The 20,089-nt window shown below is 50.4% G+C and overlaps 2 protein-coding genes across 8 annotated transcripts in view; both read left to right on the top strand.

The window, feature by feature from the left end:
* The window catches only part of tpra (translocated promoter region a, nuclear basket protein), a 38,502-nt gene extending 23,887 nt beyond the window's left edge, over positions 1-14,615 (top strand). For 2 of the 6 annotated variants that reach the window (XM_030364277.1, XM_030364274.1), the window contains exons 36-55: positions 4-42; positions 388-558; positions 1,030-1,141; positions 5,511-5,713; positions 6,968-7,032; positions 7,291-7,490; positions 8,092-8,286; positions 8,608-8,711; positions 9,094-9,162; positions 10,343-10,573; positions 11,009-11,198; positions 11,589-11,791; positions 11,886-11,957; positions 12,048-12,139; positions 12,389-12,585; positions 12,682-12,780; positions 13,246-13,378; positions 13,589-13,680; positions 14,008-14,124; positions 14,370-14,615. In XM_030364277.1, the coding sequence (XP_030220137.1) occupies positions 4-42; positions 388-558; positions 1,030-1,141; positions 5,511-5,713; positions 6,968-7,032; positions 7,291-7,490; positions 8,092-8,286; positions 8,608-8,711; positions 9,094-9,162; positions 10,343-10,573; positions 11,009-11,198; positions 11,589-11,791; positions 11,886-11,957; positions 12,048-12,139; positions 12,389-12,585; positions 12,682-12,780; positions 13,246-13,378; positions 13,589-13,680; positions 14,008-14,124; positions 14,370-14,413 (2,628 nt within the window). In that variant the 3' untranslated portion in view covers positions 14,414-14,615. The remainder of the gene's footprint in view (positions 1-3; positions 43-387; positions 559-1,029; positions 1,142-5,510; positions 5,714-6,967; positions 7,033-7,290; positions 7,491-8,091; positions 8,287-8,607; positions 8,712-9,093; positions 9,163-10,342; positions 10,574-11,008; positions 11,199-11,588; positions 11,792-11,885; positions 11,958-12,047; positions 12,140-12,388; positions 12,586-12,681; positions 12,781-13,245; positions 13,379-13,588; positions 13,681-14,007; positions 14,125-14,369) is intronic. The other 4 variants (XM_030364276.1, XM_030364279.1, XM_030364275.1 and 1 more) reach the window with 4 other exon arrangements.
* Positions 14,616-16,039: 1,424 nt separating this feature from the next.
* Positions 16,040-19,947, top strand: dusp12 (dual specificity phosphatase 12). 2 transcript variants are annotated; one of them, XM_030364341.1, is made up of 8 exons: positions 16,040-16,257; positions 17,219-17,491; positions 17,644-17,757; positions 17,976-18,094; positions 18,240-18,327; positions 18,895-18,986; positions 19,089-19,168; positions 19,638-19,947. In XM_030364341.1, exons 2-8 carry the CDS (start codon positions 17,235-17,237, stop codon positions 19,839-19,841), a joined length of 954 nt encoding a protein of 317 aa, XP_030220201.1. In that variant the 5' UTR covers positions 16,040-16,257; positions 17,219-17,234; the 3' UTR covers positions 19,842-19,947. The 2 variants fall into 2 exon arrangements, with proteins under 2 accessions (XP_030220201.1, XP_030220202.1); XM_030364342.1 differs by having other exon boundaries at positions 16,146-16,257; positions 17,223-17,491.
* Positions 19,948-20,089: the final 142 nt, after the last annotated feature.

The following is a 20,089-nucleotide window of genomic DNA, read 5'->3' as shown; positions in this document are numbered from 1 at the left end:
CAGGTGTCTGACCTCCAGAGCCGGCTGGATGGCCTCCAAAAGGTATGTCCTCTCCTCTCCCCTGTCCAAGTCCCCTCCTCTCTGCTCTGCTCTCCCCTCCTGTCCACTGTCCTCCTCCCCGCCTCCCTCGTAGTTCCCTCCTTTTCCCCTCTTGTCTGCTCTGCCCTCCTCTCCTCTAATCCTCTCCTCTCTCCTCTCCCCTAGTCCCCTCCTCTCTGCTCGTCTCTCCTCTCCCCTAGTCCCCTCCTTTCTGCTCTCTGCTCCTCTTTCCTGTCTCAGTATTTTCTCCACTCATCCTCTCTTCTTTAACCTTTGACCCTCCGGTCTGTCATATTTAACCTTTGACCCTTCAGTTGGTTACATTTGACCCTCTGTCCTGTCAATCAGAGGGTGAGTGAGCAGGAGGCAGAGAAACAGCAGCTACAGGATCAGCTAGCTGCGGCTAACCAGGCTACCGACGGTAGCACAGCCAGCCAGAGTTCTCCAGCTAGCGATTCTACGGCGGCCAGCGATGCTAACAAGGCCCTGCAGGAAGAGCTGGCTAAGCTGAGACAAGAGGTACTTTACATGGGAACTTTTCATAACTGCATTGAATTACAGATTCTGCACCTGGTCTTCATTAGGAAGAAATGCAAATGATGCATGTGATGTGGTGTTAATGACAGGGTTAATAAATGTGATGTGTTGATGACAGGTTTAATACATGTGATGTTAATGATGTGGTTGATACATGTGATGTTAATGATGGGGTTAGGGCTTCTCGATTTTGGAAAAAATCATAATCACGATTATTTTGGTCAAGATTGAAATCAGGAATATTTTTGAGTTTGAAAACATTATGTATTTATTCAGCACGTCTCCCAAAAAGACTTTGTAAATGACATCTTCGAAATTTCGCCTTAAAACAATACACAAAATTGTCAAAAAGCAAATGTTCAAATCAAATTAATGTACAGAAATGTATCCAGCGATACAAACTCGATTAATCGCCCTGCCCTGGATGTTAATGAGGGGTGCGTTTGTTTCCAGCTGTCAGAGAGCAGCAGCCGGGAGGAGCAGCTCAGACAGCAGATGACCGAAAAGGAGGAGAAGATTAAGAAGTCTTTCCATGGAGCCAAGACCAAGATCCAACAGCTCATCAGTGAGTACTACGACCTGTATACTGCACACATATAGTGTAGTCAGTGTTTCCGCTAGAAGAAATTGGTGCCGGTCATATGACCGGGAAGGTTTCATTTTACCGGTCAAATTGGAAAAAAATCGGTCGGATATAATGTCTGTGTTTATTGCACTTAAAAAAATTGATAGGCAGGCTATATAAAGAATAAAATCATCAAGGCATGTCGATTTATAGCCTGGTGTTTTTAATTAAAAGGTTGGCAGGTGACAGAACAATTAAACATTGCATTTTAAAGTGCAGACGAACAAAAATTATTTAGGTCTATAATGCAAGGCAAGGCATAAATAATAATAGCCTAAAACAATACAAAGTAGGCTACCTACAGTAAAACAAACTGGCGCGTAACATTATAAAATGCAGACTGTAATGAAAATAATTACGCTACAGTGTAACAAGAGACGGGAGTATTTTAAAGTGGATAAGAAACAGTGAATTGCCGGCCGTGACTTGAACTAGGCAGCATAAAATAAATAAAAAATATATTTTACTTCTTTCGATATTTGGCAGCTGTGAAGCGTGCCGCTGCTGAATTAAAGTCAAATGTATCTAGTGTGTCTCTGCTGCTTGCAATGCGCATAAGCCTTGTGACTCTTCCTTCCCCAAGGCGGCTTCGCTGAGCAGTCTTTATGCGGTTCTGCAGGGAGAAGACTCTCTCCGCTGGCACACTGGAGACGGGGATAACACAGGCTACCTTTGCCAGTTTGATCCACTCTGGGAAGATTTCCGCGTAATCTCTTATGAGCATCTCGCAGGCCAATGAAAAATGCAAGCCCCCGTAACTGCGGAGGGCTGTCATCATTGGGATGGCATCTCGCTTCGCGCTTGCGGCATCGATGAATGTGGTGGCTGTGGCCGAATCGTCCTGGCTTGCAATTTCTTGGCCAAAATGACCCAGCATGGTTTGGATGGCTGGTTCTGCATACTCCCGAAGTGCTGAGGGAACGGAGGGACAATCAGTCTGTGCTTTTTATTTTTAGCCAATAAACAACTAATTATTCCTTGGTTATTCCTCTGTGTCTCCAACGTTCATGTAACACTGTACACATCAGTTTTGTTAGGCCTACATTAGCCTCCTGTCGCGCTTTTCATTATTGTCTGTCAGCAGCCTATTATGGCAACACGGACGATTTTTACCACAATTTTGACGGTTACAGCATGGCCTAAAGAACCCATTAAACTCACAACATTTGCGTATCAGACTAGAATTTAGCGGAGGCCTATAGCTCTCGAGTGCCCTTATAATTTGCATTATGGCTCTTATTAGGCTATTGTTAGGCCTGTATTATTAGTAGTAGCCTAGGCCTATTGGTCCTATTATTATTATTGACCAGAATATGCGAGCATTGGTCATTTAAAAATAATATTCTATTTAACTTAGGCTATATGTTTTACATCATACGTAATCAAATAGGCTAGCCTATAGGCCTACTTACCAGCTGTCTGTGGGTATCGGGAGGGATTAAGAAGGACGTCGAAGCAGTTAAGCAGATCCAGGGAATCGTCAGGGAAGCGGGCGTGTAAAGCATCGATCAGGTGTTGAATGTATCTTGTTCGGGCATTTTTGAAGGCTTGAACGGACCGGTCGCCTTCATGGGTCACTTGAATGCCTTTGTACATGCCTTCTTGGAAATCCGTTTGGTACCTCTGTTCTTCTGGACCGGGTGCATCTCGTAGATGTGTGAGGGCCGAGACGGATGCTTGAACCATTGGTCGGATTGTGGCCAGATTTACATCCTCTTTCTGGAAAACCAAATTCAGTTTGGTCATCACGGGGAGAACATCAGCCAGTGTGTGCGTCAAGGCGATGAAGCTGTATGGCTGGATTTGTCCCAGGAGGCCTTGGGCTTGGGCATTTCCTCCCACAGCTTCTTCATTTAGCTCCATCACCAAAGCAGGCCAGTTCTTTTTAATACTCTCCACTGCCCTATGCAATGACAGCCAGCGGACCGCGCATGGCTGCTTCAGACTCGTCATATCCTCTTCGCTCAGAGTTGCTGTTAATTGACGGAGGCGATTGGTCCTGCTAGCTGAGTGTTTGTAGAATGAGTACACAGCGGAAATTGTGCGCTTGTAGGCTCCTACTCGGTCCACAGCTTTAGCGGCATCTATCGCGGCCAGCGCAGTACGATGGGCAACACAGTGCACCTGGATGGAAAACGCACTCTCTTTTTTCAGGAGAGCGCCAACTCCAGCATGCCTCCCCATCATTACGCTGGCTCCATCCGAGCCCAGTCCGATTACGCGGGACAGCTCCACATTCCTGCCGCGGAGAATCTCCGCTACTTTATCAAAAATACACTGTGCCGTCCCGGAGTGTACGTCGTAGTTTCCCACAAAGCACGTCTCCACTCTTCCACTCACTTGCAATTTTACATACAGTATCAACTTTTTGTCAACCGTTATGTTGACGGTCTCGTCAATTATGATCCCGATGTAATCACTGGCTCGTATTTTCTCATCCAATCCCTTCAACACCACATCCTCGAGAGCCATTTCCATGTCACAGATGGATTCGCTGTGCCGGTAAAGCCCCTCTGATGTGGTGAAATCCGGGGCCTGAACTGCTCTCAGAAGTTCTGTCATCCCCACATACTGATGACCCGGGATGTCGTGTTTGGCCATGTGAAACACAACTTTCATTTGCGAGCACAACTTTTTTTTGGAGGAGTCGGTGGCTTTCTCACATTGGCCTTTCATGGCCATTTGTAGCTGTTTTAGGTTGGCAGCCGAAATGTGATCATTGCACTGACTGTGCTCTGTTAAACTTGAGAATCGCATATTTGCAGACCCCCGAGTGAAGCCATTCTTCCTCCCTGATTTTTCGCACTGAGCGCAAAACAGCCTCTCCTCATCCTCTACAATATCGCACCTCACCCAGGGGAACTTCTCTTTCCAGTCCGGCCTGAACGCCCGCGTTTTCCTCCTCTTTTCTGCTGGAGCCACGGGCACAGCAGCCGCCTCTTCTGACACAGGTGGAGGTGTGTGTGTGACGTCAGACCCGCCGCTGCTGCTACTTGGTTTGAAGAAGTGGGTGATCATATTTTGATTTGCCATGTTTAATAGATACCGGTAGCCTACTCCGCAACAAAGCTTGCCAACGGCTTTCGCTGGATTGCCGCCGTTTAGTTCATAAACCTACGGTATTCTATAGTGATCAATTTGAGCGTGTGCACGAAATGTAACAACTTATTTATTTTATCACACAGGCTACGCTACAATCAAAACCCTCATTGTTTTACATGAATTGGCTAAACAAATGACCACTGTAGCATATTTAAACACAATTCAAATTAACACATTCAAAAGTATTTCGGCTCAATTTAAAAGGTTGAATCTCCTCGTGACTGAATGCGCTTTTTTCTGATGTTACGGCTCTCAGCTGTGCCAGAGCGTTCACAGTTGCTATGGAAACCACCTAGCGTCGCAGCGCGTTGCAGCCAGTGTGAACGGCCCAGTTTTAGAACGTCGCAGCCCGTCTCGTCGCAAGGAGTTGCAAGTTGCAAGCCGTTGCAAGGTGAATCTTTGGTCTGAACTGGGCTTTATTTCCAATCGGTCATTCTGACCGGAGACATTTGGAATTTTCGGTCCTCCTAATTTTTTTCCGGTCAAAGAACGGTAATTACCGGTCAACGGGAACTCAGAGTGTAGTCCAGGACCAGGTCCTCTAGTGTAGACCAGGTCCTCTGGTGTAGACCAGGTCCTCTAGTGTAGTCCAGGACCAGGTCCTCTAGTGTAGACCAGGTCCTCTAGTGTAGACCAGGTCCTCTAGTGTAGACCAGGTCCTCTGGGGTAGACCAGGTCCTCTAGTGTAGACCAGGTCCTCTAGTGTAGACCAGGTCCTCTAGTGTAGACCAGGTCCTCTAGTGTAGTCCAGGACCAGGTCCTCTAGTGTAGACCAGGTCCTCTAGTGTAGACCAGGTCCAGGTCCTCTGTAGACCAGGTCCTCTAGTGTAGACCAGGTCCAGGTCCTCTGTAGACCAGGTCCTCTAGTGTAGACCAGGTCCTCTAGTGTAGACCAGGTCCAGGTCCTCTGTAGACCAGGTCCTCTGGGGTAGAGCAGGTCCAGGTCCTCTGTAGACCAGGTCCTCTAGTGTAGACCAGGTCCTCTAGTGTAGACCAGGTCCTCTAGTGTAGTCCAGGACCAGGTCCTCTAGTGTTGACCAGGTCCTCTAGTGTAGACCAGGTCCTCTAGTGTAGACCAGGTCCTCTGGGGTAGACCAGGTCCAGGTCCTCTGTAGACCAGGTCCTCTAGTGTAGACCAGGTCCTCTAGTGTAGACCAGGTCCAGGTCCTCTGTAGACCAGGTCCCGGTCTAACCCTGGTGTCCCCAGCTGCCAAGCAGCAGCTGTCCCAGCAGGTGGAGGAGCTGAGGCAGAGTCGTGAGGAGCTGAGGCAGAGTCGTGAGGAGCAGGAGGTCCGGATGGGCGCCCTGAAGTCTCAGTACGAGGGCCGGCTGCTGCGCCTGGACCGCGAGCGGAGGGGCCCCCCGGGGCCCGACAGCCGCGAGGAGGCCCCCGACCAGAGCTCCAGCAAGGTAGGGCCCCGCCCTCGCACACCAGCATCCTGTTAGGGGCCCCACCCTCACACACCATCATCCTGTTAGGGGCCCCACCCTCGCACACCAGCATCCTGTTAGGGGCCCCACCCTCGCTCACCAGCATCCTGTTAGGGGCCCCACCCTCGCACACCAGCATCCTGTTGGGGGCCCCACCCTCACACACCAGCATCCTGTTGGGGGCCCCACCCTCACACACCAGCATCCTGTTAGGGGCCCCCCCCTCACACACCATCATCCTGTTGGGGGCCCCCCCCTCACACACCATCATCCTGTTGGGGGGGCCCCACCCTCACACACCATCATCCTGTTGGGGGCCCACCCTCACACACCATCATCCTGTTGGGGGGGCCCCACCCTCACACACCATCATCCTGTTGGGGGCCCGACCATGAGAGGCCTCATCTTTCTTTTAGGGGGCCAACCATGAGGGCCCTCATCCTCCTGTTGTGGGCCCACAAAATCTCTAGCACTGAACCCATGAGCTGGGAGTCAACTACCCTAACCCAATACCCTAACCCAGGGGTGCCCAACCAGTCGATCGCGGTCTACCAGTAGACCGCCGACAGATCCCAAGTCGACCGCGAGGGGTGAAGAAGAATTATTATTATTTTTTAATATAAAATAAAATTTGCACGGGACATATACGCGCGGTTGAAAGCCGTCAACAGTAGTTACGCACTCCTAAACGTTGGCATGGCTGAGGGGAAACGAGCTAAGACCTACCATTTTCACCCTGAGTGGGAGGAAGATTATTGCAAACCTACCCTTGAAGTTAGGTTTGCAATGTTGACACTAGGCTGGTAGATCTCGGGAGGTTGGCTACTTGAAAAGTAGATCTTGGGTCAAAAAAGGTTGGGCACCCCTGCCCTAACCCAATACCCTAACCCAATACCCTAACCCAATACCCTAACCCAATACCCTAACCCAATACCCTAACCCAATACCCTAACCCAATACCCTAACCCAATACCCTAACCCAATACCCTAACCCAGGACCCTAACCCAGGACCCTAACCCAGGACCCTAACCCAGGACCCTAACCCAGGACCCTAACCCAGGACCCTAACCCAGGACCCTAACCCAGGACCCTAACCCAGGACCCTAACCCAATACCATAACCAACACCCTAACCCAATACCCTAACCCAATACCCTAACCCAATACCATAACCACCCTAACCTAATACCAGTTAATTGAGTGCCAGTGGTAATGACTGATTCCTGTTTCCAGGTGTCGGACCACGCCCGGTCAGGTGACCAGAGACACCTGAAGAGCCCCGCCCAGGACCGGGGAAGGTAAGGATTAGGGTAGTATGATGCTAATGGGCTGGTATGATGGTAGTATTGGGCTGGTATGATGGTAGCATTATTGTAGTATTTTGCTAGTATTACGGTTGCATTGGGCTAGTATTGTGCTAGTATTATGGTAGTATTGGGCTAGTATTATGGTAGTATTGGGCTAGTATTATGCTAGTATGATGGTAGCATGATGGTAGTATTGCGGTAGTATGGGAGGTGTATACCAGACTCTGACCTCCGTCTTTCTGCGGTCAGCTCCAGTACATCAGACCCGCCCACCGCCAACATCAGACCCACCCCCAGCACCACGTCTCCTAGCAACAAGCCCAACCCCGCTTCCGGCAACAAGTCCACTCCCCGGGCCAGCATCCGCCCCATGGTTACCCCGGCAACCGTCTCCATGCCCACACCCACTGCCACCGTCATGCCGACCACCCAGACGGACAGCCAGGAAGGTAACCAGGAAGTTGGGAGGGTAAACAGGAAATTGGGAGGGTAAACGGGAAGATGGGAGGGTCGACAGGAAGTTGGGAGGGTAGACAGGATGTTGGGAGGGTAGACAGGATGTTGGGAGGGTAGACAGGATGTTGGGAGGGTAGACAGGATGTTGGGAGGGTAGACAGGATGTTGGGAGGGTAGACAGGATGTTGGGAGGGTAGACTGGAAGTTGGGAGGATGTTGGGAGGATAGACAGGATGTTGGGAGGGTAGACAGGATGTTGGGAGGGTAGACAGGATGTTGGGAGGGTAGACAGGATGTTGGGAGGGTAGACTGGAAGTTGGGAGGGTAGACTGGAAGTTGGGAGGGTAGACTGGAAGTTGGGAGGGTAGACAGGAAGTTGGGAGGGTCAATTAGAAGTTCTGAGGGTCAACTGGAGAGTAAACAGGAAGTAAGTAGGGTCAACGGGAAGTAAAGAAAGTATACAGGAAGTTGGGAGGGTTTCAAATGATAAATAGTGCGTCTATAATGGTTGTGTGTGTCCTCAGTGTGAATATAGTGAATGTGTGTGTGTATATAATGTGTGTGTGTGTGTGTATCATGGTTGTGTGTCCTCAGTGGTGATCAGCACCAGTGGCTCCGTCCACTCCACCAGCTCCGGCTTGGGGAACACACCCACCTCCCTCAGCCAGCCATCCAGCTCCCAGGCCACTGCTTTCGTCCAGCCCACCCAGCAGCAGGCGTCCAATCAGGAAGTAGCATCCAGCATGGATCAGGAGCGACCTTCAACATCCTCTCCTGTGATTGGAGGAGGTAACACATAGAGAATAACTAACCAACATGTGTGGCCGCTGACATGCTAATGCTAACCAGGGGGATTAGCATTACGTTTCCATGGGAACTTTGCTAGGATAGTATGGATGGTTGACAGTGTAGTATGGGTGGTTGCCAGGATAGTATGGGCTGTTGCTAGGGTCGTATGGGGGGTTGCTAGTATGGGTGGTGGTGGTGTCTAGGTTGCCAGGGTAGTATGGGTGGTTGCTAGGGTAGTATGGGTGGTTGCCATGGTAGTATTGTTGGAGATGCAGTGATGAACCGTTATGTATGCGTGTGTGTGTGTGTGTGTGTGTGTAGCGGGGCCGAAGCGTGTCAGAGAGGAGGAAGAGGAGGAGCCCGAGACATCCCACAGCCCCCCCTCAAGCAAGAAACTACGGCTCAGACAAACAGTCACACTACTGGTACACACACACACTACTGGTTCACACACTACTGGTACACACACACACTACTGGTACACACACTACTGGTACACACACACACTACTGGTACACACACTACTGGTACACAATCACACACTACTGGTACACACACACACTACTGGTTCATACACTACTGGTACACACACACTACTGGTACACACACTACTGGTACACACACACACTACTGGTGCACACACTACTGGTACACAATCACACACTACTGGTACACACACACACTACTGGTTCTCTCTGTCTCTGTACACAGAGATAGACATTCTACAGCCCCACACACACGTACACAGTCTACAGGTACATACACAATCTACAGGTGCACACACAGCAACACGTGTGTTGGTTCCAGGAGGAAGGAGATGGAGGGATGGAAGGAGAGGATGAGATGGACCGACCGGACTCAGTGGACGACAGCCAGGTCAGACCCTCCTACCGCTCCCTACTCCCTACCTCCTACTCCCTACTCCCTACCTCCTACTCCCTACCTCCTACTCCCTACCTCCTACCGCTCCCTACCTCCTACCGTTCCCTACTCCCTACCTCCTACCGCTCCCTACTCCCTACCACTCCCTACTCCCTACCTCCTACCGTTCTCTACTTCCTACCTCCTACCGCTCCCTACTCCCTACCTCCTACCGCTCCCTACTCCCTACCTCCTACCGCTCCCTACTCCCTACCACTCCCTACTCCCTTCCTCCTACCGCTCCCTACTCCCTACCTCCTACCGCTCCCTACTCCCTTCCTCCTACCGCTCCCTACTCCCTACCTCCTACCGCTCCCTACCTCCTACCGCTCCCTACTCCCTACCTCCTACCGCTCCCTACTCCCTACCTCCTACCGCTCCCTACTCCCTACCTCCTACCGCTCCCTACCTCCTACCGCTCCCTACTCCCTACCTCCTACCGCTCCCTACTCCCTACCTCCTACCGCTCCCTACTCCCTACCTCCTACCGCTCCCTACTCCCTACCTCCTACCGCTCCCTACTCCCTACCTCCTACCGCTCCCTACTCCCTACCTCCTACTGCTCCCTTCCTCCTACCGCTCCCTTCCTCCTACCGCTCCCTACTCCCTACCGCTCCCTACTCCCTACCTCCTACTGCTCTCTTCCTCCTACTGCTCCCTTCCTCCTACCGCTCCCTTCCTCCTACCGCTCCCTACTCCCTACCGCTCCCTACTCCCTACCGCTCCCTACTCCCTACCTCCTACTGCTCCCTTCCTCCTACCGCTCCCTACCTCCTACCGCTCCCTACTCCCTTCCTCCTACCGCTCCCTACTCCCTACCTCCTACCGCTCCCTACTCCCTACCGCTCCCTACTCCCTACCTCCTACCGCTCCCTTCCTCCTACCGCTCCCTTCCTCCTACCGCTCCCTACTCCCTACCACTCCCTACCTCCTACCACTCCCTACTCCCTACCTCCCCCTCCTGGTCTACGGCTCCCTACTCCCTACCTCCTCCTGTCCGAATGCTCCCTCTTCCCTACCTCCTAAGGCTCCAGGTGGTACAGACTTGGTGGATCACCAGACTGGGAACATGATAAATGTCATTTTTCCACTAATAAATGTCATGATGTTTTTGTGTGTGTGTGTGTGTGTGTAGGAGATCCCAGAAGTTGGGTTTCCTGTGTTGGGGACGGAGGGGGAGGAGTCTGAGGATGTGGGCGTGTCCCAGTCGGTCCCCTCAGACCAGGTGATCCCCCAGGCCGCTCCTCAGGGCCGTGATGTCATCGTGATTGACACTGACAGTGAGAGCCGCGAGAGCAAGGAGTCTGAGGAGGAGGAAGAGGAGGAGGAGGAGGAGGAGAAGGAGGAAGAGGAGGAGGATGACGAGGTCTGAAAACATATTTTTCTTACGTTTTCTGCGGTCATGTGAACGGTTGTCTTGTTTACTACTTCCCCCCCCCCCCAACACGACACGACCATCAGAGCTAACTTCACCACAGAATTACAGTAATCAAATGATTCATTTAGGGCGTATTCACACCTGCCTTTTTTCGGTTCGAACCAAACCAAAGAAAGAAAAGAAAAAACACATAAAAATGCTGATGCATTTAAAAAAACTGCAATGTGAAAAGGAACCGCACCAAACCGAACAAGAAACATTGGACCAAGGAGAGCGAATTAAAGGACTTTCCTGGTGTGAATACGCCCTTAGTCTTGTATTGTAGAGCATTCTGTATACGTAGTCGTTAAGCAGCTCGTTAGTCAGCTCGTTAGTCCTTCTGCTGGACCAGCGCTGCATGAATAAAGTTTGTTGGTGTCCCAGTATAAGGAGGAAGAGGATGAAGACACTGGGGACGGAGGGATGGGGGGAGAGGGGAGTAACGACGGGAGTGGAGGAGCAGAGGAGGAGGAGGAAGGAGCCATGAGTTCTGAGGGCTCAGAACCCGTCAAGGAGGAGGAGAACCTTGGTGCTGCGTCCTCAGACTGCTCCAGCCGGCCGTCCTCCCACAGCGGTACGAGTGTAGTGTGTGTGTAGTTCGTCTGTTTATAATGTGTAGGGTGTGTGTGTGTGTGTGTATAATGCGTAGTGTGTGTATAATGTGTGTATAGTGCGTTGTGTGTATAATGTGGTGTGTGTGTGTGTGTGTGTGTGTATGATGCGTAGTGTGTGTATTGTGTGTGTGTGTGTGTGTGTGTGTGTGTATAATGCGTAGTGTGTGTGTGTGTGTGTGTGTGTGTGTATAATGTGTAGTGTGTGTATAATGTGTAGTGTGTGTATAATGCGTAGTGTGTGTATAATGCGTAGTGTGTGGGTGTGTAGTGTGTGTGTGTGTATAATGCGTAGTGTTTGTATAATGTGTAGTGTGTGTATAATGCGTAGTGTGTGTGTTCCTCTCTTCCAGGAGAGGGCAGCAGCAGTGCGGTGGAGCCCCTCCCCCCCAGAGAGATGCTTTACCCCCAGCCCTCCTCCACAACCTCCTCCCCAGCTCCTCCCACCTCCTCCCTCACCCCTCGCCTCCCCCAGCCACGACGCCCCCCCCACCCCCTCCCCCCCCGCCTCTACATACAACCGCCCGCCCCCGAACTGGGACCCCCACACGCACAGGTACACACACACACACACACACACACACACACACACACACACACACTTGTTCATCTTTAGCCAATAAGAAGTCCCCATGTTTGTGACCAATCAGAGACAGTCCTCCCAGCTGCGGAGGCCTTCGGTTGGCCGAGGGCCCCAGCTGACCCCTGGCATCGGCAGCATGGTGAGGTCACCTTTATGACTATGAACTAACTCCAGTAGCCTTTACTGACCTCCACTAACCTGTACTAACCTGTCCTCCTGTGTCCTGCAGCAGCATTTCTTTGACGACGATGACCGGATGGTCCCCAGCACCCCGACGCTGGTGGTCCCCCACCGCACCGACGGCTTCGCTGAGGCTATCCAGTAAGGAGCTAGCCCCGATGCTCACCACGAGCACGCCGCCAGCCGCCACATTGTCCGGCTATACGCTGATCTATGTCCAAGAGAAGGGATGAGGGGAAACAAGGAGCTAAGCAGCATTAGCAGCTATCAGCTACATGGCTGAGCTGTACAGTGGAGCCGTGTTGATCCCTGCTGGTCCTCGGCCCTCTTGGATGAGTGTGTAACGGCGTCTATCTTGGATGAGTGTTTAACGGCGTCCATCTTGTGCAGCTCCCCCCAGGTGGCGGCTCTGTCCACGCGGTTCAGGTTCGGGCCCCCGGAGGACCTGCTACCCCAGAGCTCAGGGCACTCGGACCTGGGGCAGCTGGCCTCGCACGGAGGTAACACAACCCAACACTACACTACACAACACTACGCTACACAACACACTACACACTCGGACCTGGGGCAGCTGGCCTCGCACGGAGGTAACACAACCCAACACTACACAACACGATACTACACTACGTCTGCTATGTGTGTTATAATGTATGTTGTGTTGTGATGTGCGTGTCTGTGTGTAGGTCTGGGGATGTACGAGTCTCCTCTGTTCCTGGCGGCTCATGAGGAGGAGGGCGGGGGGAGGAGCGTCCCCACGACCCCGCTGCAGATCGCTGCTCCAGGTACCTGTCTGTCTGCTCACCTGTCTGTGTCTATTCTCTCTCTGTCTTCAGTATGGCTCTCGATCTCTCCCTCTCTCGCTCTGTGTATTCACTATGGCTCTCTCTCGCTCTGTGTATTCACTATGTCTCTCTCTCGCTCTGTATTCACTATGGCTCTCTCTCTCTGTGTATTCACTATGTCTCTCTCGCTCTGTATTCACTATGTCTCTCTCTCTCGCTCTGTGTATTCACTATGTCTCTCTCGCTCTGTATTCACTATGTCTCTCTCTCTCGCTCTGTGTATTCACTATGGCTCTCTCTCGCTCTGTGTATTCACTATGGCTCTCTCTCGCTCTGTGTATTCACTATGGCTCTCTCTCGCTCTGTGTATTCACTATGGCTCTCTCTCGCTCTGTGTATTCACTATGGCTCTCTCTCGCTCTGTGTATTCACTATGGCTCTCTCTCCTCTCTCCTCTCTTTCTAGTGACGGTGTTCTCTGAGTCTTTGCCTCTGGACAGCAGTGACAACATGGCCTCCCAGTCGGTTCCCATGGTTACCAACTCCGGTGGGATGGGGGCCGGCGACGACGAGGTCTTCATGGAGCAGGAGGGGGAGGGGTGAGAGGGTCACCCTACTGCCATCTAGTTCTAGTACTAGTACCACTACCGTCTGTTGTAATCCAGCCTGTGTTGTGTTGTGGTCCAGCCTGTGTTGTGTTGTGGTGTTGTGGTCCAGCCTGTGTTGTGTTGTGGTGTTGTGGTCCAGCCTGTGTTGTGTTGTGGTCCAGCCTGGGTTGTTGTGGTCCTGACAGCAGTGTGTCCTCCCAGCCTCCAGGGGTCCTCAGAGAGCCACCCAGACCCAGAGGCCTCCGGGCAGCAGAGTGAGGATGCAGCGCTGCCCTCCACCAGCCAGGACCCCGGTGACTACACCTTATTATTACTGTAGAGGAATACTATACACTTTAGTATTACTGTAGAATATAATACTATACACCTTAATATTACTGTAGAGGAATAATATACACTTTAGTATTACTGTAGAATATAATACTATACACCTTAATATTACTGTAGAGTAATACTATACACCTTAATATTACTGTAGAGTAATACTACACACTTTAGTATTACTTTAGAATATAATACTGTCTCTTAATACTATACACCTTAATATTACTGTAGAATGAAATGCTGTCTATTAATACTACTCTTTAATATTACTGTAGAATAACCGGTCTCCTCCACAGACAGCAGCAGTGCTCCACGCCGGCCTCTAGTGGGCCACGCCCAGAGCAGCAGTCTGGCCTCCAGAGGACCAGCCTTCAGAGGCAGGGGGGACGGGCGTACCACGCTCATCCGCAGGGGTAAGGACCTTCTAGACCTCCTGGTCTGGGGCCTCTAGACCTCCTGGTCTGGGGCCTCTAGACCTCCTGGTCTGGGGCCTCTAGACCTCGTCTGACTCCCTCAGGCTTAATTAGGAAAGATCTTTTAATCTGATTCTGTCAGATTAAAAGTTCCTCGCTCTCACTGTGTCTCGCCCTCTCTCTCTCTCTCTCTCTCTCTCTCTCTCTCTCTCTCTCTCTCTCTCTCTCTCTCTCTCTCTCTCTAGGTGTCACTTTCTCCCGTGCCGGTAGAGGAGGTGTCCCTCAGTGATGTCATCTATCCAGTCAGCCAATCAGGATGCTGGGATGTTCTTCATAACCATGTTATTGTTTCCTGTGTTTATAGCCGTAGGTCTGTTAGTATCAACATAGTGGTAGTGATGGAGCTATGTGCTACGCTTGTTTTAGCCGCTTTAGTTATATTATGTCGTATTGCTGATCTTTTTTGCTAATAAAGTTAACAATGAGGAAAGCGCAGCCTACATTATGTCAATGCTACAGTAAGAGGTGCTACAGTACACATTTAGTACTACAGAAAGATGCTACAGAAGTTAAGCGGGGGTCAGGCAAAGGTCAGAGGGGGGTCAGGCAGAGGTCAGCGGGGGGGTCAAGCCGAGGTCAGCGGGGTCAGAGGTCAGGGGGCGTGGAGAGGCATTGGGCAGTGATGTGAAACTAAGGGCGATAGTTTAGGGGCCATTGACCCTAGTGCAAGGCAGCCTGAAGCATGAGGCCTCACCGCGACCCGCTCCTCATGACCCGCTCCTAATGACCCGCTCCTCATGACCCGCTCCTCATGACCCGCTCCTCATGACCCGCTCCTCATGAACTCCTCATGACCCGCTCCTCATGACCCGCTCCTCATGACCCGCTCCTCATGAACTCCTCATGACCCGCTCCTGACCCGCTCCTCATGAACTCCTCATGACCCGCTCCTGACCCGCTCCTCATGAACTCCTCATGACCCGCTCCTGACCCGCTCCTCATGAACTCCTCATGACCCGCTCCTCCTGACCCGCTCCTCATGAACTCCTCATGACCCGCTCCTCCTGACCCGCTCCTCATGAACTCCTCATGACCCGCTCCTCCTGGTCTGCTCCTCCTCGTCTGGAGGAAAGGTGGTTCGAATTCTAAAAATGCTTAGGAAATGAGCCTCGATGCTCCCTTTAACCCTCCTTTAGCATAGGTTACTCCTGAGCAACTCCGGCAATATTTAAAGCAACATGCCACCGACGAAGTATACCGACTACGCGGAGACACATGAGCGATTCGGTTCAGTAGAAGAAAATACAATTGATAATAATGGATGCCAATTCCAGAAACATTATTTGAATCGAAATTAAATTATTTATTGTTGGTTATCAAGCACACAATATACACCGTAAGAAAATAAATGACCGACTTCACATTTAAGACTACTGGGGGCAGTTAATTTCAACATCAACGTAAGTTGAGCCTCTTTTTTTCACATGTGAATTGGCCGAGAATATTTTCGTTGGCAATGTCCGATCTTAGTGATTCTCACTGTTGGCGACAACCTGATTTCAATCAACACTAGAACGCATGGATCAAAAGAGCCCTTGTAGAACAACTTCGGAAAACTAGTTCCACCGTAGAGACGCTAGAGGTCAGCAATACTCCCCGTCGCGCAATGACGTTGGTTAGGAAAAGTGGAGTCATTTTAAACAGCGCTGTCTTTTCCTATGTTCAAAAGGAAGCACCTTTTCATCTCTTTTGACCCGATTACGTTTTCCACAAAGGTTAGGAGATTTGACTATTCGTAGAGGCAGCCTGGTTCAGGGTCGACCTTTATGAAGCTTTGATACAAACGGTTAGGGGTCGTAGCCAAGTTATTTTAGGGCATATTACCTCAACAAATCTCGATGTTTATTTCAGATCTGACTCAAATACAATACATTATTTTGTACAAAACATTATAGACTTGTATTTCTTAATGCTACTTTTCCTTGTATGGTATTGGTTTATTTTACCTGGAACGGAAATTGAGTTGGATGTTTCAAATCGGATGATTTAACGAAGCCCACACAACACTTTTATGAAGGGACCACATGATCGGGATTCACATCAGGATTATTGATGTGATCAGGCGACAAAAAGGTGTGTAATATTATGGTCTTTCTAGTAGTACTAGGTCTAGTACTAATATGAGGATTAGTACTAATACTAGTATTCAGTAGTACTAGGTCCAGTACTAATACTAGTACTCAGTAGTACTTGGTCCAGTACTACGTGTTCTCATTAATACTAGATAATGGTGTGTTCGAAATGCCTCGTATACCAACCGCACAAGCTCTTGTGATTTCCTGGTTTGTAACAATTAGAACGTTCCCGTTTGTCATTGGCTAGTCCAATTTTCCCACATTTCTAAGATTTTTTGATTTTTCCAAAATTTGGCCTTAAGTTCCCACAGCCCCATGTTTCCACATTTCACTGGCACCGTTGGATCCTGCCTCACTTGAGCAACAACATCTTGTCAGACTTAAGATAGGGTTATCCCTAACCCTGTCTGCTATGCTTTTCACCAAATATTGTGGAAAAAAATTGCTCATTCATTTACTATAAACTAAAGTGCTTCCAAAAAAAGCTTGTGGGAGGATAGGGCATAAATTGAAGGGAAATATAAGGAACACAAAACAAATTTTGAAAATGCCTAAGAAGTGTGGGAACATAGGGCTGTGGGAACACAGGGCCTAATTGTTCAAAAATGTAAATGAAAAAACCTTCTTAGAAATGTGGGAACATCGGGCTGTGGGAACATAGGGCTGACCCCGTCATTGTTATAGCTACATTAGCCTCTTTAGCAAACCAGCTCGAAAACAAACAACAGAACTTCACATTGTATTACACACAGCAAGACTGTGCAATACATTAATTGATTACCGGATTAAAGCAGCAATGTAATCATGTGTGTAAGAGGGCATTTCAAATCTAGATTTAAATGACCAACCGGGTACAAATACAAAAAAAATCTCTTTACGGGCGCTGCCATCTTTGTCGAGTCGTGCTCTCCGCCTCACTGAACTCGGTGGACTATCAGTTATCAGTATCACTTTCCCAGCTAGTCCCGCCCCATCATGATATTGGTCGAGCCCGGCCTCTTCATCGGATCAGCAGCCGACCTGAGCGACGCCCAGGCTTTGGCCGAGGCAGCGGTCAGTCACGTGCTGTCGGTGGACTCCGAGGACCCTCCCCTCCCCCAGGGGGCGGGGCTCCGACACAAGAGGATCAGCGTCCTGGACCAGCCGACCTCTGACCTCCTGAGTCATATGGATGACAGCTTCCTGTTCCTACAGGAAGCTGTGGAGGGGGGCGGGGCTGCTCTTGTGCACTGGTAGGTCAAAGGTTTAAGTCCAATCCTCAACTCTGAGCCTGCATAGTAATAACCTTTGGATCAATAGAGTGTGTGTAGAGTGTGGTTAGTCAAGAATCACACTGTTTGTAAACAGTATGGAAATGTGTGTGTGTGTGTGTGTGTATGTGTAGCCATGCGGGGCGGAGCCGTAGTGCTGCCATGGTAACGGCCTACCTGATGAGGAGCCACAGGCTGAGCTTCTCTGAGGCCTACGACCGCCTGCAGCGCAGAAACCCCGACGTCCAGTAGGTCACAACCTCAGACCTCTGACCCCTCCCACTGGAGGTCACGTGAGCTCTGATCCCTCCTCCTGGAGGGAGAGGAGGTCAGAGCCCCTGACCTCCTCTCCTCCTCTCTCTTCTCTCCTCCTCACTCCACTCCAATGTCTTGTCTTCTGAAAAATCGTTAGTAAAAGTCTCCTGCTTAGCTCACTTAGTGTGTGTGTGTGTGTGTGTGTGTGCAGGGTGAACACTGGGTTCCAGCAGCAGCTCCAGCTCTACGAGGCTTTGGGCTGCCGAGTCGACCGGAGCCGAGCCGAGTTCAGAGAGTTCAGACTCAGGCTGCTGGTTGAGCAGCAGGCAGGTACACACACACACACACTCACCCTCACACACACACAGCTGTATATAAATGCTTGATTCCATCATGTACCATGCCGTGGCCCACCAGCATTCTAGTACACGTTATGTGTGTGTGTGTGTGTGTGTGTGTGTGTGTGTGTGTGTAGACCTCTCCCAGGTCCCAAGCGAGGTCTTTGCGGTGGATCCCGCTGACTCCGCCTCCTCCGAGGTCTCCTATCGGTGCAGAAAGTGCAGGTCAGAGGTCAACTGATATTTCGGGATATTACAACCTGTATTACCTACAGGAGGCCTCCGTTAGTCCAGGTGTCTGGTCTACAGGAGGACTCTGTTAGTCCAGGTCTCTGACCCCCCGGGTCCTGGACTACAGGAGGACTCTGTTAGTCCCGGTCTCTGGTCTACAGGAGGACTCTGTTAGTCCCGGTCTCTGGTCTACAGGAGGACTCTGTTAGTCCAGGTCTCTGGACTACAGGAGGACTCTGTTAGTCCAGGTCTCTGGTCTACAGGAGGACTCTGTTAGTCCAGGTCTCTGATCCCCCGGGTCCTGGACTACAGGAGGACTCCGTTAGTCCAGGTCTCTGGTCTACAGGAGGACTCTGTTAGTCCAGGTCTCTGATCCCCCGGGTCCCGGACTACAGGAGGACTCTGTTAGTCCAGGTCTCTGGTCTACAGGAGGCCTCTGTTAGTCCAGGTCTCTGTTCCCCCGGGTCCTGGACTACAGGAGGACTCTGTTAGTCCAGGTCTCTGGTCTACAGGAGGCCTCTGTTAGTCCAGGTCTCTGATCCCCCGGTTCCTGGACTACAGGAGGACTCTGTTCCGTGGTTCCAGTCTCCTGAGCCACGAGGTTGGGGACGGAGCTTCATCCTTTCAGCACAAGAAATCCAGCGATCCTACTGGTAAGACGACCTGTCAATCCGTCAAAGCCGGTCGAAGGCTGGGCCTCATAATCTGATAAATGATTCAGTATGTGATCAATCATTATTAATATGGTTTCCCAGGTAACGCAGCATGCACCTCCTACTTCATTGAACCTGTCCAGTGGATGGAGAGCGCTCTGATTGGCCAGCTGGACGGGCCGGTACTTCATACACTTATACACACTAATATTCACCACTACACACAATCACTCACTTATACACACTAATATTCACCACTACACACAATCACTCACTTTAAAACACTAATATTCACCACTACACACAATCACTCACTTTAAAACACTAATATTCACCACTACACACTATCACACAGTAATATTCACCACTACACACTATCACACAGTAATATTCACCACTACACACTATGACTCACTTATACATACTAATATTCACCATTAGACTCTAATATTCACTCTAACACTTATATCGTGTACATAGTATACACGATTTATACATTGTATATTATCTTTACTATCTGTAGTGTATATGTCTATGTGTTCCAGCTACAGTGCCGCAGTAAGCTGGGGGCGTTCTGCTGTATATACTCATAGTTATATAGTATGTATAGATATAGTGTGTATTCTATAGTGGTATGTCTATGTGTTCCAGCTACAGTGCCCGCGGTGCAGCAGTAAGCTGGGGGCGTTCTGCTGGGCAGGGGGCCGGTGCTCCTGTGGCCGATGGGTCACGCCCTCCTTCCAACTCCACCACAACCGACTGGACTGCATACGACCAATCAGTATCCAGAAAATACACACCCTGACTGACTCACAGACCCCGACTGACTCGCACGCTGACACACACCCTGGCTAATCACCCACACACATCTATATACATATATCTAGATCTATGTGTAGAGGAGTTTCCTGCTGCAGTAATCTCCTCTGCCGTTTCCTCATGAATAAAACACTTAAAAGGGTTTTGTTTGGCTTGTGATTCAGTAGATGCATCAGGGTTGAGTTCACCCTGGTTGGTCAGTAGCAACAGTTGTTTAATTATGTTGTGTACGGGCCCAGCCCATAATGTAGCTCTACTGGTGTGTGTATAAGAGGGACGAGCCC

This window comes from Gadus morhua, chromosome 8 (genome assembly GCF_902167405.1).
Source record: "Gadus morhua chromosome 8, gadMor3.0, whole genome shotgun sequence".
Classification (NCBI taxonomy): domain Eukaryota; kingdom Metazoa; phylum Chordata; class Actinopteri; order Gadiformes; family Gadidae; genus Gadus; species Gadus morhua.
The sequence above is the reverse complement of the archived record's forward strand: the minus strand, read 5'-3'. Positions and strand labels throughout refer to the sequence as shown.